This window comes from Rhodotorula graminis (assembly GCF_001329695.1).
Source record: "Rhodotorula graminis WP1 unplaced genomic scaffold RHOBAscaffold_3, whole genome shotgun sequence".
NCBI lineage: Eukaryota > Fungi > Basidiomycota > Microbotryomycetes > Sporidiobolales > Sporidiobolaceae > Rhodotorula > Rhodotorula graminis.
In genome coordinates this window covers 473,612-497,892 of record NW_017264930.1, presented here as the reverse complement: position 1 = coordinate 497,892, position 24,281 = coordinate 473,612, and the positions used below count along the sequence as shown (strand labels likewise).

Genomic DNA, 24,281 nt, shown 5'->3' with positions numbered 1-24,281 from the left:
AGCGAGAACGAGGGGGGAAGGGAGGGGGGAAAGGAGGGCTCAAGCGCCGAGGTTGGACGGCGTCGACGGCTTGTGCGCCCGGCTGAGCTCGTCGGCTGCCATGATGCTGCAGTGCCGGCAAAAGAGTCAATGAGGATGCGCCGCGACCAAGGACAGCGGAAGAGAGACGCACCGCCACAAGCTCGTCGAGGTGAATTTCCAGCTCGGGTCGAGCGAGATGAGGAAAGGGTCGTGCTTGGCCTCGACAGCGGTCGGGCGAGCGTCGGCCTCGCTGCGAGACGGATGCAGAGGCGTGAGTGCGTGGACTGGAGAAAGGGGCGGCGGGAGGGGAGACGCACATCTGCAGGCACGCGCTCACAAACTGCTCGGCCTCGTACGAGATCTGCACGTCGTGCGGCAGCGGCGGACGCATGCGCTCGGCGCCAAGCTGGATGGTCGAGAAGGTCAGTCACTGCTACTCAAGCAGACAGGAGAGAGGGCGAGACGAGAGCCGGACGGACCTTGAACATGGCGCTCATGAAGCCCTCGCCCTCCCACGGCCGCGAGCCGGCGAGCATTTCAATGCAGATGCACCCGAGCGACCAGATGTCGGCCTTGGCCGAGTAGCCCTGCTTGTTGTTGTGGATGACTGCGAGGAAGGGAGCGTCCGGGGGAGAGGGTCAGGTCGGGGCCCGAGCGCGAGGGAGGGAAGGAGGGGGAGGGACGAGAGAGGGGACGCACCCTCGGGCGCCATCCAGAAGATCGAGCCCTGCATGCTCATGTTCTCGTTGTTCTGGTAGATGTCGCCGCTCTTCTTCGACGTGCCAAAGTCCGAGATCTTGCACATGCCGTCCTGGTCGATGAGGATGTTGTCCGCCTTCATGTCGCGGTGGAGGATGCCGAGCGAGTGCAGGTACTCGAGGCCGTCGAGGATCTGGAGCGTGAAGAACTTGATGACGTTTTCCTCGAACTGCGAGCCGGCGAGGGCGCGCGCGAAGATGGGGTCAGGTCGACTCGGGACGGGGGGAGAGGGAGAGAAAGAGGGCGGCGCACCTTGCCATGGGTGCGGATGATGCGGCCGATAGATCCACCGGGCACGTACTCGAGGAAGATCGAGAGAAACTCGGGCGTCTGCTCCATGCCGAGGTACAGGACGATGTTGGGGTGGTCGAGGTCCTTGAGGAGCTCGATCTCGGCCTTGAGGCTCGAGATCATGCCCTTGGTGCGCTGGTCCTCCTTGTCCGAGAACGAGCGCGGCATCTCGACCTGCTTGACAGCGATCGTCTCGCCCGTCGTGACGCTGAGCGCGATGTAAACGTGGCCGTACGTCCCTCGCCCGATCAGGTCGCCCTTGATCCACTTGTACGAGACTGCGACACGTGCTCACGAGATGTCAGAGGCGGCATACAGACGCTCGAGGTCGGAGGAGGGGCAGAAGGAGAGAGAGGGACAGGGACGCACAGTTTTCCGGGTCCTCGTCGCTCGCCTGCTTGATGGCGCCGATCTGCTTCATCTGGGCGCTCGTCACCTCCTCGATCCTCGCGCCGAACAGCTTGGTGCTCTTGCGACGCAGCAGGTTGCTCGCGAGGCCCGACGCCGCCCTCGCCACGTTGGTGCCCGCCTTCTGCAGCATGCGCTTGCGGTCCTGCGCGACGACGCGGATCGACTTGCGGTAGCCGAGATGCGCAGCTCGCCGAGACGCGAGCGTGCTCGGCGTCACCGCCGAGGACGGCGGCGGGACGTCGCGAATGGGCGACGACGAGCTGGTCGGCGGCGTGCCCGGACCCGGCGTCGGCGCGTCGAACACGGGCTTGTCGAGGTCGTGCTCGGGGAAGAAGACGTCGAGGTGGTCGAGGACGGTCTCGACCGGCGGGCGGAAGGCCCAGTCCTGGTCGTGCTCGCGAGCGGCGAACGAGTTGCGGCGGGCGAAGGGCGAGGTCGGTACGCGGACGAGGTCGTCAAGTCGAGGGTGCGGCGCCCTCGCCTTGTGCGCGTTGACGTCTGCGACGGGCGTGCCGCCCCTGCCTGCGAGGTCGAGGCGCTCGAGGGCCCCGGCGAACGAGGCGTCGCCCTCGCCGTTTGCGCTCGCCGATCGTCGACCGTGCGCGCCGACGGGCGGCATGCTCGGCATGGGCGTCGTCGACTGAGGCGGCGTCGGCGTGTCGATCTTGAGGCGCAGGCTCGGCCGGCTGCCGAGCGAGCTGGCCCGCCCGAGCGGCGACGGGACGCTCGGGCCGTGTCCAGGAAAGAAGGTCGACTCGTCCTCGACGTCGTCGCCGAACTCGTCGACGACCTTGGGCGTCGAAGCCGCCGACGCCGGCGCAGAAGGAGCGACAGGCCGCAGCGTGCCCGTCCCTGCGCCGGCGAGCAACGTACCGTCCTCGCCGCCCGCCAGCGCGCCCGTGCCGGCGCCGAACCGGCTCAGGATCGTCTGCGTCCAGTCCTGCGCGTCCGGGACCGAGTCGCGCTGGTCGGACGAGCCGCCGGCCGAGCGAGGGACCGCTCCGCTGCCGCTGGCGGGCGTCGGTCCGCCCGACCCGCCGTCGCTCGTCGACGACGCGCTCGTCTGGCGCCGCATGGGCGACGACGTCGTACCGTACGACGACGGCGCCGGTACGGCGGTGGTAGGCACGGCGATGACGGCGGGCGGAGCCGAGGCAGACGGGGGAGGAGGGGTGGGAGCTGCCGAGCGAGGCGGGAACGAGGGGAGGGAGGGCTGGTTGACGGGGAACCAGGTGCTGCTGTCCTCGTCGATGGCGTCGCCGAACTCGTCGACGAGCTTGGGCGTGGCGGACGGGGTCGACCGAGGCTGCGGGTTCGAGGGCGGCTGCGAAGGAGCTTGTGGTGCGAGGGGAGCGAGGGCGCTCGTCGCCGACTGGTTCACAGGGAACCATGTACTCGTCTCCTCGCCGATCGGGTCGCCGAACTCGTCGAGTAGGCGCGGTGCGGGCGCCTGAGGCGGCGGCCGGACCGACCCCACACGTGGCGCGGTCGACGAGGTGAGTGACAGCTGGACCGGCTGTTGGCCGACGGGGAACCACGTGCTCGTCTCCTCGTCGAGCGGGTCGCCGAACTCGTCGACGAGCTTGAGCGCCGCAGGGGGCGCCGGGAGCGGCGACGAGTCGCTCGCGGGCGTGAGCGGCGCGCTCGCGCTCGACGGGGGGCTCGTGCTCGTGCTCGTGCTCGCGCTCCGCCGCTGCGGCGGCGTCAACGCCGCGGACGGGAGCCGGTCGTCGACAGCGAGCCCGTCGTACGCGCCGTCGTCGTCGATAAAGGCGGGCGCGCTCGGCTCAGGCGCAGGGCTCGTTGTGCCCACGAGGTTGTCGACCGTCTCGGCCCTGCGACGCTGCCCGTCCTGCGGGTGGGCCGACCCGCCGCTCGACGACGCCATGTCCTGCATCGTCGCCGGTCTCGCGCCGGCCGGCCCTGGCACAGGCTGGCTGTGCGCTTGCTCGAGGACGGGTCGGCGCGGTACAGGCGGGCCTCGAGCTGCGGCCGACGCGGCGTGTTGCGCCTGGACGGGCGCCGAGTAGAAGGCCGAGGCCGAGGAAGGTACGGGCGTCGATGGCGGGGACGACGCGGTCGAGGCCGAGAGGTCGTGGGGGTAGACGGGAGGCTGAGGAGGCTGAGGAGGTGGATGCGGCGGCTGCGGCGGCTGGTATTGCCGAGACCCGGCCGCGCCAGGGTGGCCCGACGGGCCTGGAGCAGGGCGGAACGCCGAGGAGGCGTGCATGGCCGGGCTCGCCTGCGGCGGTGCGCCCGGAAACCCTCCCGGCGGCCCGGGCGAGCGCAGGTTGTCGACGCTCCTGGACGCCATGCGGCCCGCCTGCTGTACGGCGAGCGTCGCTGCACGAGGCGGAAGGTTGGCCGACGACGACGACGAGCCGGCGTTGACGTACTCGACCGAGCTGAACTGGTTCTGGAGCGACAGGTTGTGGTACGGGCTCTGGCCGGCGGGCAGCGGCAGGTTGCGGTACGGCTGCGAGCCGTACTGCGGGAGGTTGGCGCGCGGGTCGGGGCCGCCTCGGGAGGTCGAGGTCGGGCCGTGAGCGTGGGACGAGGTCGGCGGTCGGGCGATCGGGACCGTGATCTGCTTGTGCGGCGCCTGGACGGGGCGTTGCCAGCCCGGCGACGAGACAGCCGAGCCCGGCACCGTCTGCGCGCGATGCACGTCCTGGTGAGGCGGCTGCGGCTGCGGCGGGAGGCGGCGAGTCGGGCCCGACGGGCCCATGACGACCTGCGGCGGCTGCGCCTGGTACTGCTGGGCGCGCTGCGGCTGAGGCTGGTACGAGCCCGCACCGGCGTTCGGGTTGGGCGACGACTGGGCCGAGCGTGGTTGAGGCGGATGCGGCACCGGGACGTGAAAGTAGTCGTCCGGGGACGTCTTGAGGGGGCCGCTCGAGCCCGACACGGTGCGGAACCCGGTCGAGCCGGCGATTGGCGACGCGCCCGAGATGGGCGGGCTCATCTGGCCGAGCGACTGGGGCGAGGCGACGACGCGCGAGCTCTCGACCGACGAGGCCGACGTCTGCCGCGAGCCGTGGTGGCTCCCGCCGCTCCCGGACGGCCAGCGCGCGTGGTCGCTGCGCAAGCCGCCACCTTCTCGCCGTGCGCCGAACTCGTCCAGGTCGCCAACGAGCGACGGGCTGCGGTGCCGCGCCGTCGGGCTGCTGCCCCTCCTGCTGCCGCTCGTCTCCCGCTCGCGCTGCTCGCGCTCTCGCCGCCCGAGCCCGCTCGCGTACTCGGCCGCGCTGCGGCCCGTCTCCGGCGACGCATTGTCGCGACGCGGGACGACCTCCTTGACGAACACGGTCACCTGCGGGCCCTCGCCGGCCGCGCTCTGGCGGACGGCGTCCCACAGCTCGGCGTCGCTCGTCGGGCGACCCTCGCCGGCGCCGATGCGCGTGAGGTGGAACGCGTGTCGCGGTGCGTCCTCGTCGGCGATGTGCAGCCGCGACAGGACGAGGTCGCGAATGGCGGCGGCGGACGAGACGGAGCCGAGAGGGACGACGACGAGCGACTCGAGGTCGCTCGTCGCCGTGCAGAAGGCGCCGGGCGGAAGGGACGTCGGCGAGTTGGGCGAGGGGGCGGACGGCGAGCGAGAGCTCCTTTCCCGTGAGGGAGAGTATCGAGCAGGGAGAGGAGGGGCCGACGCGGGTGGAGGTGGAGGGGAGTAGGGCGACATGCGGGGCGGAAGGGGCGGTAGAGGCGAGCTGTTGCGCCCTTGCGACGCTGATGCGGGCGATAGAGGCTGCGGAGAGGCGGCGGGAGCAGTCAGTGCGTCGGCTCGTGCGAGCGAACGAGAGGAAAGAGCGAGGGCGCACCGATGACCCTTCTCTCCTGCGGTACCCTTGGGCGCCTCGCTCATCGTGCGCCACCGACGTCGAGCCGGTGTACGGCGGGTCCTGCCACCGCTGCGAGGTGCCCGACGCGCTCCTCCACCGCTCGTCGGCGCCTGGAGGCGGGGGCGGCTGCGGCCGGAACCCGCTTGCCGCGCCGTGGCCGAGCGAGGGCGAGCCCGCATGTGGGCTATAGGGCGAGTACATGGTGGGCGCCGGCGGCGAACCGGGCGAGAAGTTGCGCGGCGGGCTCGGCAGTTGCGGCGAGGGGAGCGGTCGGACGGCTTGTGCGGGATGATACGAGCCGGGAGGTCGAGAAGGATGGGACGGTGGTGGCGAGCGGTAGCGGTCGTCGGGGCCGTGCATGACGGCGTCGGCAGCGCCTGTGAGGGAGAGCGATGAGCGCCTCGAGCGGGGGAAGAAGGGGAGCGAGAGAAAGGCGAGGGACGCACCAGAGGTTGATCGCAGAGGTCTGGGCGGGTCCACGCGTACGACTGGGTGCGCTGGTGGTGCTCAAGCTGCCGTGCGGGTGCCACGCCGCGAGATGCTCGGGAGCAGATGAGCCGCTTGACGCAAGAGGTCGACGACGACGGGCGCGACCGCGTCGAGGCTGGCGGGGACGGTGCTGGTTGCGGTTGTGCGCTCTGTGCTCGGGCAGCAGTGCCAGTACTCGGGAGCTCGGCGGGTGGAAGAGGGCGCGAGTCTTGAACCCGATCAGGGTCAGCGGTGTCGCGGCGGCGGCTCATCGTCGAGCGACACGAGGGCAGTGCTGAGCGGGTGCAGGCTTCGTCTACGTATCACTCGGCCACGGGTCCAGCCGGCCTGAACACTCGCTGTCGACGCGAGCCCTCCTCCTCGTCGCGCTCTCGCCGCCGCTCTCGCTTCTCCACCTCTCGCGCCCTCGCCTCTGCGCCGCGCAGTGCACAGCGACGATGCCCGACATGAAGGAGGCCCGCCTGCTCGGCACCCCCGTGCAGCGCAACGCCCCTCGCGCCGCCTCCCCTCTCAACCAGTCGCAGTCGGTCAACGAGGTGCGTCGGCCAGCTTTCCGCCTCTCGGTCGCTCCCCGAGCTCGTGCGCAGACTCGCAGGACTGACTAACCCACACCGATGCACGCGCAGCCCGCCTCGCCAACCCTCTCGACCACTTCCCGCCAGCCCTCAGCCTCCTCGGCGCCTCAACGACCACAGCCCTCCGCCGCCGACCTCAAGGCCGCCGCTGCCGCCGCCATCGCCCGCACGAGGATCCAGGCCGATCCGAGCATCTCGAGCGCGTTCAGGAGGGAGGACGACGAGGAGCTGTGGTCGCTGTTCACTCGGTGAGCGGCGAGCGAGGAGGGAGCTTGGGGTCGGGCGGGCGTGTTGGCAGTGTGCCTCGAGGAGTGTTGTAACACGTGCTTTCTGTGCTCATCAGTCGAGACTTGCGATGGATTCGAGCGCGAGCGACGACGAGCGAGAGACGCAAGGCTTGCTTCCTCTCGAGAGGACGACAGAGGGAGCGGCCAGGCTGCGACTGAGAGGCTTCTATTGCGACATCTACAGACTTGCCCGCATACGACGCGCCTAACGGCTCGAGCCGACGCTGCGCCGCCCTCGGCGCCCTCGACCCGTCGTCCATCCGCCGGACCCGCTCGCGCCGCTCGTCGCTCACTCGAGCCGCACGACCTCGACCTCGACCCAGTTCTCGTACACCTGGCCCTTGCGCAACAGCGTGTCGGCCTCCCAGCTCCTGCCCTTCTTGCCCTCGTCGAGGTTGACGCCCTGCGCCTCGGCGCGCTCGCGCATCCACCGCGCGAGCTCTGGCCGCTCGCCCTCGCCGCTGTGGGCGCCCGCAGCGTGCACGACGGCGCCGACGGGCGCCTGAAACTCGAGGAACACGAGCGAGTCGGCGCCGTAGCCGTCGCCCTTGCTCGTCGCGCGGTCCTTGGCCGCACTCGCCGCGCCGTCCTTGTCGGCGTCTCGTGCGGGCCCGCCGTGCGCCTCCTTGCGGACCGGGCCCGTGCCGTCGAGCCCGGGCGCGGTGTACACCTGGACGGACGACTGATTCGACGTGAACCGGAGCGAGAGGTGCGACGAGGGCGAGGTGAGGATCGCTTGAGGGGTGGTCGGGAGGCGGGGCGACCACTGCGACGATTCGGACGTCGGCTGGTCGAGGGGCGACGGCTGAAGCGAGCTCGAGGGGTGCGAGAAGAGGAAGTTGCGGTCTGTGCAGCGGCGCGGGAGAGAAAGAGTCAGGGCCGTGCTCCCTCGAGCTCAACGGACGAAGCGCTAGGACTCGTCGCGACGCACCGACGCCGCCCTCGGGGTACTTGTCGCCGATCTTTCTGTGCGGACCCTCGCGCCCTTGCGAGAAAAAGTCGAGCGGCGAGCCCTCCTTGACGGGCTCGAGCGCGCCGGTCGACAGGCCCGAATCGTCGAGCGCTGCGAGCTTGTTCGACTGCGAGAGGTGACGGCGATGACGAGGGCGAGAGAGGAAGAGAGCAAAGAGTCAGTATCGTGAGGCTATGCTGAGAGAGGAGAGAGACAGGGCGACGCACGTCGAGCCAGAGGTGGTGGCCGAGGACGTCCTTATCGTTGCCGTCGTCGAGGCGGAAGCCCCAGTGGACGGTGAGGTTGACGGGCGTGCCCTTGGCAATGTCGTCGTCGCCGTCCTCGCGGATCTTGGCCCTCAGGACGACCTTGACCTTGCCGAGGCTCGTGCCCTGCTTGTCCTCGGCCGTCGTGTGGGCGCCGTCGCGCTTGACGGGCGCGAGGACGACGACGAGGGCCTCGACCTCGAGCGAGCACGGGAAGCCCTCGGCGCCGGCGGGCGAGTACAGGCGGTGCAGGGTCGACGACTCGGAGACGGGCTCGTTCGGGTCGGACGGCGGGGGCGGCACCGGGTGGTCTGGGTCGTCCTGGGCGAACAGAAGCGACTGGGAGCGCTCGACTGGGGCCCACGGGAGCGTGTCGAACGCAGCCTCGCCGCCGTGGAGGCAGACGCCGGCGGCGCCGGGGAGGTGGAGCTTGGCGCCGGTCGAGAGGAGGGTCTCGCCCGAGGGGAGGCGGTTGGCGTAGCGGCCGACGACGGCGTTGAGGAAGGCGCGATTCGAGATCGAGTGGTGGTAGACGTCGGCGTCGCGGAAGCCGGCGAGGACGTCGGTCTTGTGGTCGACGACGAGCGACGTGATGTGGTGGCCGTAGGGGAGGACGGTGGTCGACAGGTGCGGGGTGTCGAGGGTGACCTGGTCCGACTCGTTCGACATTGTGGCGTGCGGCTTTGGGCGAGTACGAGCTGCGGACGGAGGTCGAGAGTGAGGTGAGCGTGCGTCACTGGAACCGAAGGAGAAGAGGGAGGGGGGCGTACGAGAACGAGGCAGCGGGACGGGGTACGGGTGCAGGCGATGAAGGACGCGGTACGGTCGAGTGTGCGAGCTACTCAGCTAGCGAGTGCGAGCTGTGCCGAGAGTGAGGAGCACGAGCGAGAGAGAGAGTGGGGGAGTCGGCACCGCTCCCTCTCTCGCACTCTACCGCCTGCTCCGACCCAGGCCGTGTGCCCGCCAACCTGCTCAGTCGTCCATAGCTGGGCCACCGCAGACACGCCCGCGCCACCTCGCCGACGTCCCTCCATCCACCCGACCTCATCTTCATCTTATTCTGCCTGTCGCCCGCTCCACACGCCCTCGACTGGCCTGCTTCCCCTCGGTACGTCCACTGTATCCCTGTACAAGCCCGCCGACGCTCACCGTACAACCACAGCAGCTGTCCCTCGACCGCGCCACCCCACACGCACCCCCCCTCGTTCCACCTCACTTGTCATCTCGAGGGCCGCCAAGCGCGACTCGCAGCGCTCCCCCACCATGCACTCGGGCGGCACGAGCATCGCCAGCCGCACGCCCATGCCGCCAGCCTTCACCACCCCGCCTCGACCGACCACCTTTCGGAGCCTCAACCTTGATCCGCCTCCCCACGCGTCCACCTCGCACACGAGCACGCCTGCACCCACGCCCTCTACCTCTTCCAGCCGTCACTCGATGCTCTCCGTCGTCGAGGCCGACTCGCCGCATCAGCGTCGCGTCCCGTCGACCTCGGCCGCCGCCACGCTCCGCAGCGGGCGTCCTCACTCGACCGCCTTCAACCGCCGCCCGACCAGCATGTACGGCAAGGTCAGCTCGCTGCAGCCGGGCGCGAGCGAGCTGTTGAGCACCGAGGCCGCCGCCGCAGGCGCGTTCGCACCGACCCACGTCGGGTCGACCCAGGTGGACGCGCTCGTCGACGGCCTGCGACGCACAGGTGTCGCTCGCCGCGCCGTCGACGCCGAGGACAACGTTGTACCGCGTCCCCGTCGCACGGAGGACTCGGCCGCGCCGAGCGAGTGGAGCTCTCTCGGCAGCGGTCGCCGCGCCGTCGTTGGGCGCAGGTCGCCGTCCTCCTCGCCGCACCACTCGCGCGAGGCGAGCTCGGCCTCGGACACGTCGTTCGCGAGCCTCGACGCGGTACCGACGCCCGCGCAGCTCGCCGCGCCGCTGTTCCCCCCGTCGGGCGAGCCAGGGTACGGCGGCGAGGACGTGACGGGCGCGCCGAGCATGGCGCGGCAGGAGACGCTCAAGGCGATCGACCGGCCGTGGATGACGAGCACGGCGATTGCGAGGGGAGATGGGCCGAGAACGCCGGAGCAGCTGCGCCGGGCGTACCGCGAGGGGACGAGCCCCGAGCCGAGGCGGCCCAGCGGCGAGGGCGGCGTCGCGGGTTTCGGCGACGACGGCCCGAGCCCTCGTCGACGGGCGACAACGCCGCCGCCAGGAGGAGGCCTGCTCGAGACGCCGAGGACGCCGCCGGGCGGTATCCGCCGGCTGTCGCTCGTCCCCTCGCCGGGCCTCTCCCCTCGCTCGACCCGCCGAGCTCTTCCGCCCCTCGACCCACCTCTCCTTCCCTCTTCTCCCTCTGATGCGGCTCCTCAACCTCATCCACCCTCACCCTCGCCTCCACGTCTCCTCGCCTACGTCCCCTTCCCGGCCTCGTCACCTGCCGCGTCCCTCGCCGTGCCCGACTCGAGCACGCCCTCTCGCGCCAAGTCGATCGAGGAGATCATCGCGCTGCATGCCCCTCCAGCCTACCTCTCGACACGACGAGCGTCGGCGTCATCCAGTCCGCCGCCGTCGTCAGGGTCGCCGGGCGCCGGCCCTGCTGTGCCCGCCGTCGGTCGCGCGCGCGAGGTGAGCGCCGCATCCGCCTCGTCGACGGCCGGCAGGAGCAGCGTCGACTCGCTCGACGTCGAGCTGCGCGGCGCGGCCGTCCCTCGAGGGCTCGTCACCGGGCGGCAGGCGGCGTCGTCCTCGAGCGCTGCGGCCCGGCCGTCCGGCCTCGTCTCGCCCAGCGCACTCGCGTCCGACGTCACGAGTCCATCTCGCGACACCGCCTCGTCGATCCAGTCGCCCGAGCAGCACGCCTCCTCGCCGTCCTCGGCCGCTCCCGTCCACGCCCTCGAGAGCGAGCGCGAGCTCGCGCGCCTCCTCAAGTCGCCCCGCCTCACGCGCCTGTTCACGCTTCGACGACCGCCCAACGCCGGCCTCACCGTCTCGCTCGCCGACGTCGGGTCCCCGACTGGCCACCCGGTCCTCGTCTTCCTCGGCCTCAACGCCGTCCGGTACCTCGTCGCCCCGTACGACGAGCTCGCCGACGCGCTCGGTCTGCGCCTCATCTGCGTCGACCGGTGGGGGCTCGGTCGCACGGGCGAGGTCCCCGCCGGTACGCAGCGCGGCTTCGTCGAGTGGGCGAGCGTCGTCGCCGAGCTCGTCTCGCCCGCGCACCTCGCCCTCGACGGCCCGTTCTCGGTCCTCGCGCACTCGGCCGGTGCGCCGTACGCCGTCGCGGCAGCGCTCCACGGCGAGCTCGTCGGGCGCGTGAGCGGGCCGCTGCACCTCCTCGCGCCCTGGGTCTCGAGCGCGGCCGACTCGCTCGCCGGGCCGTACCGGTACCTCAAGCACGTCCCGTCGTCGGTCCTCAAGGCGGCGCAGGCCGCCGAGTGGAAGGTGCAGGGCTGGCGGCTCGGCAAGCCGCCGTCTCTCGAGCTCGCGCCGGTCGGGTGGGACGCGCGCACGGGCCGCCTCATGAACGGCGACGAGCTCGAGAGCGCCGAGGAGCGCAGGAGCGCCGAAGCAGGACACGGCGTCGCGCTCCTCAACGGCGGCTCGCCGACCAACGCGCGCAAGCTCGAGCTCCTGTACCCCGACGGGCGGCTCATCCGAGCCGGGCCCTCTGCGACGCCGCCGCCGCTCTCGTCGTCCGCCCCGTCCTCGGCGTCGAAGAGCAAAGGGCTCAAGTCGGGCTGGGGCGGCCTGTTCGGCGGCGGCGGGCTCGGCTCGCCCAAGCGTTCACCGGGCAACGAGAGCGCCGACCCGCTCGAGGCGACGACGTCGCCGGGCAGCCGTCGGTCATTCCTGTCGCCCTCGCCCTCGTCGACGAGTCGACGAGCGTCGTTCTTCGGCGGCTCGGCCCGTTCCTCGCCGCCGCCGTCGTCGTCCGAGACGACCGGGTCCGCCTCGCAGCGCAAGCTCGCCCCGAGCGGCCTCCCCGCAGCCCCGTCTCGCCGCTTGTCCCTCTTCTCCTTGTCGCCCTCACCATCACCGACGACACCATCCTTTCGCCGACCCTCGCTCACGCCCTCAGCCGCGTCGACCTCGTCGCACCGTCCCGGCACCCCGTCCGACGCCCCTCGCCGCGACCGCCTCCCTTCTGTCGCCTCGACGCACTCGCAATCGTCGGGCGCCGTCACGTCAGTGTCGGCAGGTCGTGAGCGCAGCACGATCCCGCCCGCAGCGCTCATCGACGGCCTCCTTCGCGCCTCGCACGCCGAGTCGTCCTCGAGCGGCGCCACGGCCGACCTGCTCGTCCTCCTCGAGCGTGCCTCGCCCGCCACCGCCGCCGGCGCATCGAGCGGCATGGGCTTTGCGTACGGCGACGTGCCGCACCGGTGCAAGGTGTGGGCGGGCGACCGGGACGACCGCATCTCGCTCGCGAGCGTGCGGTGGCTCGAGCGGGAACTCGATCGCGGCCTGGCGGGCGCAGGGGCGGGGCCGAGGGACAAGGGGTGCGAGGTCAGGGTCGTCGAGGGGGCGGATCACTCGTTAATGGCTAGTGAGTCGGCGCTCGTTCCTCCTCTGTCGCCGTCGGGCGCACGAGCGGCCTCGAGGGACTCTCTGCGCTCGTGCTGGCGCTTGACCTAGGGACTGACATGTCCTCTCTCCTGCCACAGACAGCGGCGTCATGCTCGAGGTGCTCGAGAGCCTCGCCGCCGCGGCGCCTCGTGGCTGAACTGCGCCGACATCGCCCATCGTCCTTCCCGCCTCGACGACCAGCTGCGACCCTCGAGCGTCACCGTCTACGTCCACCGACCAGAGCTGCAGCGCCGTCGTCCTCGACCTCGCCGCCGCGTCGTCGTCGCCCGCCAGAAGCCGCGCACGGTCCGGCGTCGTCGTCCTCGTGGCGCCGCACGACTTGCGGTAGCTGCTCTCGTGCAACTCGAGCGCGTCCTCACGGCCTCTCTGTGTCCCTTCCGAGAGTCGCATGGCGTGGTCGTGCTCGGGAGAGGAAGCGACGAAGGTAGCGACGAGGAGGAGCGACGGCGGCGGGGCCACGGCTGTCTCTGACCAAGATCCGCGGTCCGCAGAGGGGTCAGGGCCAATGGAAGCGTCTGCAAAGGAGAGCCTGCGAGTGATCAGGTCGGCTTTTTGGGTTCGACGCAGCGGGCGGTGCTCTCGCCCCTCTCCTTCTCTCTCTCGACCTCTCAGCTCGCGCTCGCACGGCTGCAGCACTGCCCGCCTCGGCCACTCTCGACTCGATCCATGTCTGCCCCGTCTGAACCCGTCGCCGACAGCACCGCGCGCGGCGCTGGAGCTGCCGTCGCCCTCCCCTCGCGCTCGAAGCGCGCCCAGGACGGCTCGGCGGCCCCCGTGTGGTCGCTCCAGGGTGCCGGCAGCACTACTGAGGTCCCTCTCGGTGCGTCCCAGCTCTCTCCAGCCCTCGTCAGGTGCGAGAGCGCCAGCTGACACATCTCCGCCCCCCGCCACTTTCTGCTCGCCCTGCCCGCCGCGCCCACGCTCGCCCCTGTGCCGTCTACGAGCAGCGGCCAAGTGCGACCTGCACAACCGCGAGCGCACCGTCTGCTGCCGGGACCTCAAGGGCGACGACGAGCGGCACCTCATCAACCCGGACATCGTTCGAGACTGCATCATGTGCGTCCCCTCTCGCCTCTCGTGCTCCCAGTACCCGTGCGACGTACTGACTGAGTCCCTCTCTTGCCCCTCCCACCTGCAGTGGTCTCGCCGATGGTGCGTCGCCGTCCACCTTTCACCCCCGAACCCTCCCATTCGGCCTGTCGATCCTCCTGCAGACCTTGCCCCGAAGCTTCCGTAGCGCAGTCGAGCTCACCTGCCCACTCCCACAGGCCTCACCGTCCCGTTCGCCCTCACCGCCGGCCTGTCGTCGCTCGGGTCGTCCCGCCTCGTCTACACGGCCGGCATCGCCGAGCTCGTGTCCGGCGCGCTCAGCATGGGCGTCGGCGGGTACCTGTCGGCACAAGCCGAACGTGACCACTACCGCTACCTGAGGAAGAACACGCGGGTGCGTCTGCGTCGTTCCTCAACTCGCCCTGCCCCTTAGCCCGTTCCGACCTTGCCCTCCCCTCCTTGCAGGAGCGCGTTCTTCGTTCTTGCGCCGGCGAGATGGAGCGCGAGGTCAACGCCATCCTGTCGCCCCTCGGCGTCGACGCCGCCTTGTCGCGCCGCGTCGCCGGCGCCCTCCTGTCGGTCGAGGCGAGCCTTCCCCCTCCCGAAGCGCCCCCCTCGATCGTCCGCCAGTGCCTCAACGTCGTCGCTCGTCGCCCGCGCTTCTCCAGCGGCGACTCGAGCGACCCGGAGCGGCGGCGTCTCCTGCCGACCTCGTCGGCATCGAGCAAGGGCGAGGACGAGGACGAGGACGACAAGGGCTTGACGGCCTTCCTCCTCAAGTTCGGCGAGGGCCTCGAGGAGACGACCGACGCACGCCTCTTCATCTCGGCGTTCACGATCGGCATCTCGTACCTGCTCGGCGGTCTCGTCCCGCTCCTGGTGCGTCCCCCTCTCGCTCCTCTCTGTGCCTCGAGCGGACACTCACCTCGAACCCTCTTCTGCAGCCGTACTTCTTCATCGACATGGCTTTCGACGCGCTCATGGTGTCGATCGCCATCACGAGCGTCGTCCTGCTCGTCTTTGGCATCTTCAAGACGTACTTTACCGGTGCCGCGATCGGTGTTTCGGGTGCGCCGCACTCTCTCCCTCTCGAGCCTCTTCCTCGTCGCAAACAGAGTCTGACTCGCCCTTTCACCTGCACAGGCTACACGTACGGCGCCATCTCGACGCTCCTCGTCGGCGCGTTCGCCGCGGGCGCGTCCTTCCTCATCGTCTCGGCGCTCGAGGGCGCCGGGTCCAAGTGAGCGCAACCTCGTCTCCCGCCTTTTCATACCTCTCACCTCGCCCTCGCACACGCACCCTCATTCGCTCTCTCTCGGTCTAGACGCGTCCCCTCTTTGTGTAGTTCTCTCTTGGCGCGCCTGTAGCAACACGAGTCGGTCGGCTCTCTCTCTCTCCTCGCTCGCTCGGGCTCGACAGAGAGAGGTCCAAAGATGCGACGGTGTTACAGGAAGGCAGTAGAGACAAGGCACACAACCCGGAGAAAGGAAGAACGAGAGACCGCCCCTGCGCACGCCCCGCCTCTCACATGTCGACGTCGTCGTCGCCGGCCTCGCGCTTCTTCTGGTTGAGGAAGGCGCCAAAGTCGTACGAGTCGGTGACGCGGCCCTTGATCGTCTGGGCCTTGCGCGGCCCGCTCGGGAGCTCGACGTCGTCGCCAAACTCGCGCGTCGCCTGCTTGACCTCGTCGCGCAGCTTGGCCGACTGCTTCGCGAGCTTCTTCTTGTCCTTCTTGGCGTCGCGCTTGGCCTTCTTGTTGACCGACACGGCGCCGGCCTCCTCGGCGATCTGCGCCTTGTTGGTCGTCGCCGCGCTCGGCGCCGACGCGTCCGGCGCGAGAGTCGAGCCCGTGGGCCCGAGCGGCGCCGACGAGAACGACACCGACTTGGACTGCTTCTTCTTCTTGGACGGCGGCGCGACCGAGATGATTTGGCTCGCCGCACGCGACGACGACGCACCGGGCGCGGCGCGCTTGCCCTTGACGCCCGTCGGCGCCGGGGCAGGCTCGTCCTCGCTCATCTCGTCGTCCTCCTCGAGCTCCTCGTCGTCGTCTTCGAGCGCCTCGTCGTCGTCGACGAGGTCGCCGAGGTCGAGGTCGTCCTCGTCCATGACGGCCGGCTGCTCGTCCTCGACAGCCCAGCCGACGTCGGCGTCGTCGGTCTCGACGCCCAGGGCGCCCTCGCGCATCTTGACCGCCTTGCCGCCGGCGAGCCCACTGCCCGCCGTGCCCTCGCCGCCGGCAGCGAACGCGACGGCGTCGGCCTCGCCAAAGAGGGCGCCGAGGTCGAACGCGGGCGCGAACGCGGCGTGCAGGCTCGCGCCGCCGACGTCGTCCTCGGCGACGGTGCCGACGTTGCTCGCCTCGGGCGCGGCGGCGAGCTTGAGCTGCTCGGTCTGAGCGGCCGTCGGCGGCGCCGTGTAGTAGGCGATGCGGCCGGCGACCCAGTCGCGCAGGATCGAGCGCGCCGTGCCGTCGAGGTCGGGAACGCCGCCCTTGCGGAGCCGGCCCTTGGCGCGAGCGACGGCGAGGAGGAAGGCCGTCGTGTCGTTGGCCGGGAAGTGCGGGATGTTGTAGAGCATCTGGAGGTGCGTAGGCGAGCAGCGCTCGAGGATGGCGGCGACTGCGGGCGAGGAGAGAGGTCAGTCTCGGGCACAGGAGCGTGTGCGAGACTCGAGAATGAGAGAGAAAGGGAGGACGGACCAGGACCCTTGGCGTCGTTGACCGACTCGGGCTTGATCATGCCCTTGAGGGCGGCCTCAATCTCGCCGCGCGCCTCGACGACGACGCCGGGGCAGTCGAGGACGCGGACGCCCTTCTCGAGGACGACCTCCTGCACCTCCTTGGTCCAGCCCGGGGTCGGGGCGACGCTGCACGCCTTGCTGCGCTTGAGCGTGTTGATCAAGGACGACTTGCCGACGTTGGGGTGGCCGACGAGGCCGATCGTGAGCGACTGCTTGACGGGTGCGGCCGAGGTCGAGCCCTCGCCCGGGTTGGTCGGGTGGTGGCGGAAGCCCTTGATGAGCTCCATGAGGGGCTTGGTCGACGAGCCCGAGGCCGACTGCGGGGTGGCCGACGACGAGGCCGACAGGTGGTTGCGCTGCTGCTGGGTCGACGACTTGAACGGGATGGTGGGCGCCTGGAGGCGCAAGTGGGCGAGCCACTGCTGGACGACCTGGGGCGGGACGAGGTCGATCTTGTTGAGGACGAGGACGAGCTTCTTGCGGCCGCCGTCGAGGCTCTTGAGCTCGCGCTCGACGGCGCGGCAGCGGGTGCCGACCGGGTCGCGCGCGTCGAGGACCTCGATGACGATGTCGCTCATCTCGAGGACCTTGCGGAGGCTCTTGGCGTGGAGCTTGAGCGACGCGTCCTGGACCTGCTTCTCGACGTCGTCGTCGTCGACCATGTCGTCGTCGTCCTCGTCGCGCTCGGCGTCGGCGGCGAGGGCAGCGGCGAGGGCGGCGGTCGAGGCGAGGGTGGCGGATGCGCCGCCCTGGCGAGCGGCCTCGCGACGCTGGAGCTTCTCCTCCTCGACGCGGGCCTTCTCGGCCTGGGCCTCGGCGAGGAGCTGGTCCTTGTATGGGAAGCTGTTGGGGATACCGAGCTCCTTGGGCTTGTCTGTGGGTGGTTGCAGAGAGGTCAGGGCTGCACGAGGGCGAGGGAGAGAGGGAGAGGTGTGGACGGACTGCTCTTCCAGGTGGGGTCGGTCTTTGCGTGCTTCTTCTGCTTGCGGTGCGACTCTGCGACCTTGTGCTTGATCTTGGCGCGCATGCGGGTGGGCACGCGGTTGGACGTCTCTGCACGAGGGGGGGCGAGTGGGGTCAGCTCGATGTGGCTGTGCGGCGAGGAGGAGGAGAGGGAGGGAGGGGGAGCGCACTCTTGCGGATCTTGACCATGGCGGGCGAGTCAGTGGTGGTGGGTGTGGTCGAGGTAGCGACTGGCCCGTTGCCTGGGCACTAGGGGAGAGTAGAGCGAGAGAGCGAGGAGGGACGCGAACCAGCCCAAGCTCGGCCAGGTCCGCTTCATCAGCTCGACCGCGTCAACTCGTCCTCGTCGTCGCCCTACCCCTTTGCTGGAGCTTCAAGCGAGCCCACTATGAGCGCCAACCAGGTCAGCTCCCACTCCCTCCCCCTCTCTCGCCTCGTCGACACCGCGTCCACCTCCCCCGCTCACCTCGCACCCTCACCCGCCGCAGGCCATGCTCCACCTCAACCGCCAGCTGTCGGGCATGTCGTACCGCAACCGCAACAACAACCTCAGCCTCAACCAATCCTCGCCCCTCGCCACCGCAGATGACTCGACCCCGGTCGCCGGTCCCTCGTCGTCCACCGACAACACCGCCCCCTCAGCCTCGACCTCGTCCGCCGCTCCCGCTCCCGCATCCCCACTCGCACCAGCACCCGCACCTGTCAAGCGCAAGCTCCGCCCCTCGACCTCGTCGCGCGACCCGGCCACCCCAAAGCGCTCACGCCCCGCAGCCGGCTCGTCGTCCAACCCGACCCACGCCCCGCCGACAACCCGCCTCGCCGACCTCGGCGGGGTCGACGCCTGCGTCGAGCAGATGCTCGAACTCGTCGCCCTCCCGCTCATGCACCCCGAGGTCTACCTCCACACGGGCGTCCGCCCCCCGCGCGGCGTCCTCCTCGTCGGCCCGCCAGGCTGCGGCAAGACGATGCTCGCCGGCGCTATCGCAGGAGTGCGTCTCTCGCTCTCGACCATGTCTCGTACAGGCCTCTCACTGACCCTCTCTGTCTCGCTCACAGGAACTCGGCCTCCCGTTCATCTCAATCTCGGCGCCCTCGGTCGTGTCGGGCATGTCGGGCGAGTCGGAAAAGACGCTCCGCGAGACGTTCGAGGAGGCGGCCCGCCAGGCGCCCTGCATCCTCTTCATCGACGAAATCGACGCCATCACGCCCAAGCGCGAGACGGCCCAGCGCGAGATGGAGCGCCGCATCGTCGCCCAGCTCTTGACCTGCATGGACGACCTCGCGTGGGACAAGACGGACGGCAAGCCCGTCATGGTCATCAGTGCCACCAACCGCCCCGACTCGCTCGACCCGGCCCTGCGCCGCGCCGGCCGCTTCGACGCCGAGATCACCATGGGCGTCCCGGACGAGGCCGGCCGCGAGCGCATCCTGCGCGTCCTCATGGGCAAGCTGCGCCTGTCGGGCGACTTTGACTACGCCCTCCTCGCCAAGGGCACGCCGGGCTACGTCGGCGCCGACCTGAGCGCCCTCACGGGCGCCGCCGGCGTCATCGCCGTCAAGCGCATCTTTGAGCAGTTCGGGCCCGACGGCGCCGCCGCGCTCTTGCCCGAGCTCGCGACGGGCGAGGGCGCTCTCGGCCTCCTCCAGGCGGCGAGCGGCGAGGACGCAGAGATGGCCGGCGTCGAGGCGGTCCAGCAGGACGCCGAGCCGGCCATCGTCGACGACTCGTCGGCGCTCTCGTCGGCGGCACCGACGCCGGGCACCGTCACGCCGAGCGAGGACGCTCCTCCTCCATCCGCATCATCAGGCGACGGTACCCTCGCCGCCGTCCCCTCGCTCCCCTTTTCGACCCTCCCTCCTTCCCTCGCCGCCCTCCCGATCGCCTCGTTCCTGCGCGCCCACCCGACGTCCCTCACGCCCGACCAGCTGTCGTCCATCGCCTTGACCAACGCCGACTTTGTGCGCGCCCTCACCATCGTCCAGCCCTCGTCGCAGCGCGAGGGCTTCACGACCGTGCCCGACGTCACCTGGGACGACCTCGGCGCCCTGTCGGCCGTGCGCGACGAGATGCGCATGAGCATCGTGCGCCCGATCCGCCGCCCAGACGTGTTCCGCCTCCTCGGCCTCAACGCGCCGTGCGGCGTCCTCCTGTGGGGCCCGCCCGGGTGCGGCAAGACGCTCCTCGCAAAGGCCGTCGCCAACGAGAGCCGGGCCAACTTTATCAGCGTCAAGGGCCCCGAGTTGCTCAACAAGGTGCGCCCGCCTCTCGCTCTCTCGCCCTCTCGAGACGGTCCTTGACATCGCTTCCTTTTTTCTCTCCGTCGCGCAGTACGTCGGCGAGTCGGAGCGCGCCGTGCGCCAGGTCTTTGCCCGCGCTCGTGCGTCGAGCCCGTGCATCATCTTCTTCGACGAGTTGGACGCCATGGTGCCTCGGCGCGACGACAGCCTCGTGCGTCCCATCCTCCTCCCCCTCGTCCCCCTTCCCTCTCTCGCGCACACTCACTCACGCTGCGGACGCACACCCTCCTCTCTCGCAGTCTGAGTCGTCGGCCCGCATCGTCAACACGCTCCTCACCGAGCTCGACGGCCTCGAGCCCCGCAAGCAGGTCTTTGTCATCGGCGCCACCAACCGTCCCGACATCCTCGACCCGGCCATGTGCCGCCCCGGCCGCCTCGACAAGCTCCTGTACGTCGACCTGCCCACGCCCGCCGAGCGCGTCGAGATCCTCGGCGCGTGCGCCCGCAAGACGCCCCTCGCGAGCGACGTCGACCTCGTCCAGGTCGCGCACCACCCGCGCGCCGAGGGCCTGAGCGGCGCCGACCTCGCCGCGCTCGTGCGCGAGGCGGCCACGAGCGCCGTCAAGGAGCTCTTTGCCGCGCTCGACCTCGACCTCGACGGCCCCGCGCTCGGCTCGAGCGCCGGCGGCCCGCTCGGCGCCGGCGCGACCCAGGCCCAGCTCGAGGCGCGCGTCGAGATGCGCCATTTCGCCGCCGCGCTTGAGCGCGCCAACCCGAGCGTGTCGAGGCAGCAGCGCAGGCGGTTCGAGACGCTCCGCAGGAGGTTTGCCGGGCAGCCGGTCGGGCACCGAGGGGAGGAGGGCGAGGCGGCGGGAGCCGGCGGGAACGACGGGCTCGAGGGCGGTGAGGCGGCGGGGCCGGCGCCGGCGCCAGCTGTCGTCGAGCACTAGACGGTGGCAGCTGTAGTACGTCGACGAGGTAGATGCGCAACACTGCGCGAGTCCTTCCCAGCGCACGTGTGAGAGCGAGCCGGGCGAGATTCACTCTGCGCAGCTTGGCCTCGTCGAGCTGGTAAGACGGGGTGCGCGGTACGACACAGCTTCCTGTGTGTCTGGCTTGGGGACGGGCGACACTCGCAGCCCTCGAGCGCGGGACAGAGAGAGGCCCGTGCACTATCGTCCGCTCCTTCTTCCAGCCTCCTGAGCTTCTCGCTGTCGCTTTAAGCTGTGCGGGGGTGCTCTCGCATGCCCCACGCACAGTCGAAGAGGTCGGCGACCCTGTCGTCGTTGCTTCTGAGCTGCATCGTTGCACACGCTGCCTCTTCGTGCGGCGAGCTTTCCCGCCTGCGTCGCTTTCCCTTTGCTCGTCGCAGCGCACCTCCAGCTCGATCTTGACGTGTGCGACGACTGAAAGAAGCTTTGCGTAGCCCGAGCGAGGCATATGGGCGAGCTGGAGCCGTTCTCTCGAGAAGGGCGGACTTGAGAAGGTCGCGAAGAGAGCCTGCGAGCGCTCTCGAGAGGACCGGCGACGTCGAACTGGGATCCACGACACGACTCGAGTGAGCGCACAACAGGAGAGTGCAAAGAGAGTGGGCGTAGAACAACAGGGAGGTGCAAAGAACGTCCTCCTGCACGGCCGCTCGGTTCTCCTCCTCTTCTCGCGTCGCCGCCGTCCCGCCTCGCCTTCTCCTGTCCTCTCAACGGACGTAGGCCCCGCACGAACGACGGCAAGGACCGTACTCGACCTTGAGCCCCCAGAAGGTCCCGCGCTCCTCGCAGGTGACCGTCCGCCTTCCGTGGCTCGAGGACCGAGGAGGGTGGGGAGGTCGAGGGCAGGTAGTGGTGGTGCCCGCCCAGTCGCGAAGAGCAGGTTCTGCATAGCTGTCGCGTAACGAGCGAGAGCGGACGCCGCGGGAAGGGAGAAGTCGAACTTGGTCGCAGGATGAGGCCGTTCCACATCGGAAACTTCGATTCTGGGTTCCGCATAGCCACGAGCGGCTCTCGTGCTCGTCAGAGGGGACGCAGTAACTCACAGCAGTGTCCACAGGAGCTCTGACCGTTCGGAAAGGTGAGACGAAGCGCGAGCGTCGTCCGCACGCTGGCCGCGGACCTTCCGCCGTCCCGGACTGGCCGCTCAGAGCACTTTCGCGACAGCATCTGCCGCGAGGGAATGCGGACAGCAAAAGGGCGGACACGCCCATCTGTTCTCTCGCTTGCCGCAGTCGACGAAGCCGCCGTTCCGCATGACTGCTCTCTCGCCGTCTCTCGCGAAAACCGAAAGCGAGAGGATCGAGAAAAGGCCGCTCGTTGCACTCAGTGGTACGAAAAGCTCCGTGAGCGCCTCCTGCGTCGTCCCGCACCCGTTGCACCACGCGCCGTCCTTGTCGAACAGGCGCCGTCGTCCGGGAGCGGGTCGGAGCGGGCGAACTTGAAGCCCGGGTGGGGCGGCGACGCAGCGGTGCAACGCGGCAGGGCGGGTCGAAGACGCACAGACGATGAAGGCGATCGAGGGGCTGTGCGGCTCGAGCAGTAGGCGGATGCGGCCGAGGGAGAGGGAGGGGGGAAGGAGGGAAGGAGAGGAGGGGGGAAGGAGGGAAGGAGAGGAGGGCGAGGGGAAGACCTGCGGCACGGGGCAGGGCAAGGTCGTCAGGGCATCGTCGTCAATCGGACCGTACACGAGGGACACTTGGCTCACCTGGCCAACCTCGACGACGACGCCGCACCGGCAGCGCGGCCTTCTTCGAGCGCGAGGGCAGGAGGGCGGAGGCGAGAGGCGACCACTCGGGCGGCGGCAAGGCTGGTGGAGCTGCCTCGCTGAACACAGCGGTGTGCTGGAGAGCGGGATTGCCTCCTCGCGACGAGGGCGAGCAGTGCGAGAGCGCCAGAGACGACGACGAGCGATGAACATTCGGCGCCTCGTCTCGCTGCCCCACCTCCCGCAAGAGCCGCACTGCTGGGCCTGAGCACCTCGAGACTACTCTGCCGACCCATCCACCGCGCTACCGCTTGCGCCCGCGACCCACGAGCCACCCGCCCCCACCGCCCCCGCCTCCTCCTCGACTCGACCAGTCGCCTGCGACCATGGCCAAGCGCGGTCGCGACCCGATGGACGACCCCAAATCCGGGCCGTCCAAGAACGCCCTGCGCGGCCTGTCCTACGTCGACCAGAAGCCGTCCTTCTTGCGCAACATCGGCGCAGCTCTCTCGGGCCAGGCGCCGAGCTCGAGGCCACCGGTCCCGACTCGGCCAGGCGGCAGCGATGACGAGGCGGGATACAGCGACGACGAGCTCGACGGCGCGACCGTCGTCGTCCTCAAGGAGGGCAAGCACATCGACCAGGACGAGGTCGACCGGTTGCGAGCTCACGGTGCGTCTCTCTTTCTCGAGCCTCGTCTTGCGCACCCACGAGAGTCGGTCGGGCCAACTCACGTCTCCTTTCGCGCGCAGCCAAGGCGAACGACGCCCCCGACCCGTTCGCCGCCGGCGCCGCCGAACCCGAGCGGGCAAAGAGCAGCGGCTCGCTCTCGTTCTCGACCGGCGCCAAGGGCGCAAAGGGCAAGAGCGTGTCGGGAGCAGGGCAGGGCGACTGGGCGGACGCCGTCAAGAGGTCGCAGGAGGACGAGGGAGAAGGGGTGGGCGCGGGCAAGGGCGCCGGAGCGGGAGCGAGCAAGGCGGCATTGGCGGCCAAGACGGCCGAGGACACGGCGCGAGACGCCGAGAAGGAGCTCAAGCGCAAGAAGAAGGAGAAGAAGAAGGCCAAGGAGAAGATCGGCAAGCTGTCGTTCGGCGAGGACGAGTGAACCCTGCAATCGTCTTTGTGATCCTCCCTCTCTCTCTCGCTCTCGTTCTCTTCGACGGCGAGCTCGACACGCAGATAGACGGGGCACTGCTTCATTGCGAGAGAGGTGGGCATAGAGCCTGGCGGCAAATCGGTATCGAGTGAGGGGCATGAGGATGAGGGGAGGGTTGGGGCGAAACGAGGCGCGGCGAGCGACAAAAGAGAGGGGGCTGTACAGGGTGCCGCTGCCGAGAGAGAGAGAGAGAGAGAGCCCAAGCTCATGATGCGAGAGAAAGGGAGGGCACGAGCGCGCAAGCCTACGCGCTCGCCTGGGTGGTACCGTCACCGCGAGCCTTGGACTTGGCGCTGCCGCCGAGCATCGACGAGTTGCTCTTGTCGCCGGCGGCGTTGATGGCCGCGAGCTTCTTCGAGCGCTGCTCCTGCTGGATATCGCGCCAGTTGGGCGCGACGCTGACGAACGAGCCGCGCGAGCCGTGGCGAGGGTGGTCGGGAGGGTGAGCTGCGTGCGCGAGGGAGGACCGTGAGTTTCGGGCCGCGAGTGAGACGATCCGAGAGATAGAGAGAGAGGTCGAGACGTACCGTCGATGGTGATGCGGATCGAGCCGTCCTTGTTGCGGCGAGCGTGGACGCAGTCGAGGCTGGGCACTGCGACGCAAGGACGAGCCGGTCAGCGACGGCGGAGGAAAAGTGCAAGGGAGCGAGGACGGACCGATGTAGTGAGCGCCCTGCGTGTTGATCTTCTCGACCGGGTGGCTCGTGCAGATGGCGATCGTGCGCGCGCCCGAGGCGACGCCCGCCTTGATGCCCGACGGCGAGTCCTCGAAGACGAGGCACTTCTCGATGGGAATGCCGAGCTCTTTGGCGGCGAGGAGGAACGGCGCCGGGTCGGGCTTGCCCGCCGTCAGGCGAGGGTCGTCGGCCGTGATGGTGACCTTGGGGCGCTTGATGCCGGCACGAGCGAGAGCGCCGTGGCAGTCTGCGGGCAAGCAGACCCTGGGGGGTCATGGAATAGTCAT

At 69.9% G+C, this 24,281-nt stretch overlaps 9 protein-coding genes across 9 annotated transcripts; 5 read left to right on the top strand and 4 right to left on the bottom strand.

Annotated features, from left to right (window-relative positions):
- Window positions 1-126: 126 nt before the first annotated feature.
- Window positions 127-4,210, bottom strand: RHOBADRAFT_34305 (uncharacterized protein; the record flags this gene model as incomplete). Its single annotated transcript, XM_018413187.1, has 7 exons — window positions 127-271; window positions 339-427; window positions 501-628; window positions 721-949; window positions 1,033-1,349; window positions 1,441-1,876; window positions 4,118-4,210. The coding sequence occupies 7 exons, from the start codon at window positions 4,208-4,210 to the stop codon at window positions 127-129; spliced, it is 1,437 nt and encodes a 478-aa protein (XP_018272910.1).
- A 2,013-nt stretch (window positions 4,211-6,223) lies between these two features.
- On the top strand, window positions 6,224-6,729 carry RHOBADRAFT_51845 (uncharacterized protein; the record flags this gene model as incomplete). The annotated part of the gene is made up of 2 exons (XM_018416044.1): window positions 6,224-6,349; window positions 6,440-6,729. Coding segments are annotated over 2 exons (395 nt in total), but the record flags the coding sequence as incomplete, so codon positions are not given.
- Window positions 6,730-6,964: 235 nt separating this feature from the next.
- On the bottom strand, window positions 6,965-8,591 carry RHOBADRAFT_51844 (uncharacterized protein; the record flags this gene model as incomplete). Its single annotated transcript, XM_018416043.1, has 3 exons — window positions 7,855-8,591; window positions 7,607-7,754; window positions 6,965-7,521 (listed from the first exon to the last, which is right to left on the bottom strand). The coding sequence occupies exons 1-3, from the start codon at window positions 8,560-8,562 to the stop codon at window positions 6,965-6,967; spliced, it is 1,413 nt and encodes a 470-aa protein (XP_018272908.1). The 5' UTR covers window positions 8,563-8,591.
- A 565-nt stretch (window positions 8,592-9,156) lies between these two features.
- RHOBADRAFT_51843 (uncharacterized protein) lies at window positions 9,157-12,836 on the top strand (the record flags this gene model as incomplete). The annotated part of the gene is made up of 2 exons (XM_018416042.1): window positions 9,157-12,433; window positions 12,552-12,836. The coding sequence occupies 2 exons, from the start codon at window positions 9,157-9,159 to the stop codon at window positions 12,608-12,610; spliced, it is 3,336 nt and encodes a 1,111-aa protein (XP_018272907.1). The 3' UTR covers window positions 12,611-12,836.
- A 304-nt stretch (window positions 12,837-13,140) lies between these two features.
- On the top strand, window positions 13,141-14,921 carry RHOBADRAFT_34302 (uncharacterized protein; the record flags this gene model as incomplete). The annotated part of the gene is made up of 7 exons (XM_018413186.1): window positions 13,141-13,294; window positions 13,422-13,530; window positions 13,613-13,626; window positions 13,743-13,918; window positions 13,990-14,403; window positions 14,469-14,592; window positions 14,668-14,921. The coding sequence occupies 7 exons, from the start codon at window positions 13,141-13,143 to the stop codon at window positions 14,766-14,768; spliced, it is 1,092 nt and encodes a 363-aa protein (XP_018272906.1). The 3' UTR covers window positions 14,769-14,921.
- Window positions 14,922-14,944: 23 nt separating this feature from the next.
- RHOBADRAFT_51841 (uncharacterized protein) lies at window positions 14,945-17,467 on the bottom strand. The gene is made up of 4 exons (XM_018416041.1): window positions 17,400-17,467; window positions 17,209-17,319; window positions 16,226-17,140; window positions 14,945-16,145 (listed from the first exon to the last, which is right to left on the bottom strand). Exons 1-4 carry the CDS (start codon window positions 17,416-17,418, stop codon window positions 15,049-15,051), a joined length of 2,142 nt encoding a protein of 713 aa, XP_018272905.1. The 5' UTR covers window positions 17,419-17,467; the 3' UTR covers window positions 14,945-15,048.
- Window positions 17,468-17,617: 150 nt separating this feature from the next.
- RHOBADRAFT_51840 (uncharacterized protein) lies at window positions 17,618-20,417 on the top strand (the record flags this gene model as incomplete). Its single annotated transcript, XM_018416040.1, has 5 exons — window positions 17,618-17,632; window positions 17,718-18,218; window positions 18,286-19,482; window positions 19,559-19,678; window positions 19,767-20,417. The coding sequence occupies 5 exons, from the start codon at window positions 17,618-17,620 to the stop codon at window positions 20,415-20,417; spliced, it is 2,484 nt and encodes an 827-aa protein (XP_018272904.1).
- Window positions 20,418-22,547: 2,130 nt separating this feature from the next.
- RHOBADRAFT_51839 (uncharacterized protein) lies at window positions 22,548-23,297 on the top strand (the record flags this gene model as incomplete). Its single annotated transcript, XM_018416039.1, has 2 exons — window positions 22,548-22,833; window positions 22,914-23,297. The coding sequence occupies 2 exons, from the start codon at window positions 22,548-22,550 to the stop codon at window positions 23,264-23,266; spliced, it is 639 nt and encodes a 212-aa protein (XP_018272903.1). The 3' UTR covers window positions 23,267-23,297.
- A 264-nt stretch (window positions 23,298-23,561) lies between these two features.
- RHOBADRAFT_42066 (uncharacterized protein) lies at window positions 23,562-24,257 on the bottom strand (the record flags this gene model as incomplete). The annotated part of the gene is made up of 3 exons (XM_018414002.1): window positions 23,562-23,764; window positions 23,845-23,910; window positions 23,975-24,257. Coding segments are annotated over 3 exons (552 nt in total), but the record flags the coding sequence as incomplete, so codon positions are not given.
- Between the last annotated feature and the right edge of the window lie 24 nt (window positions 24,258-24,281).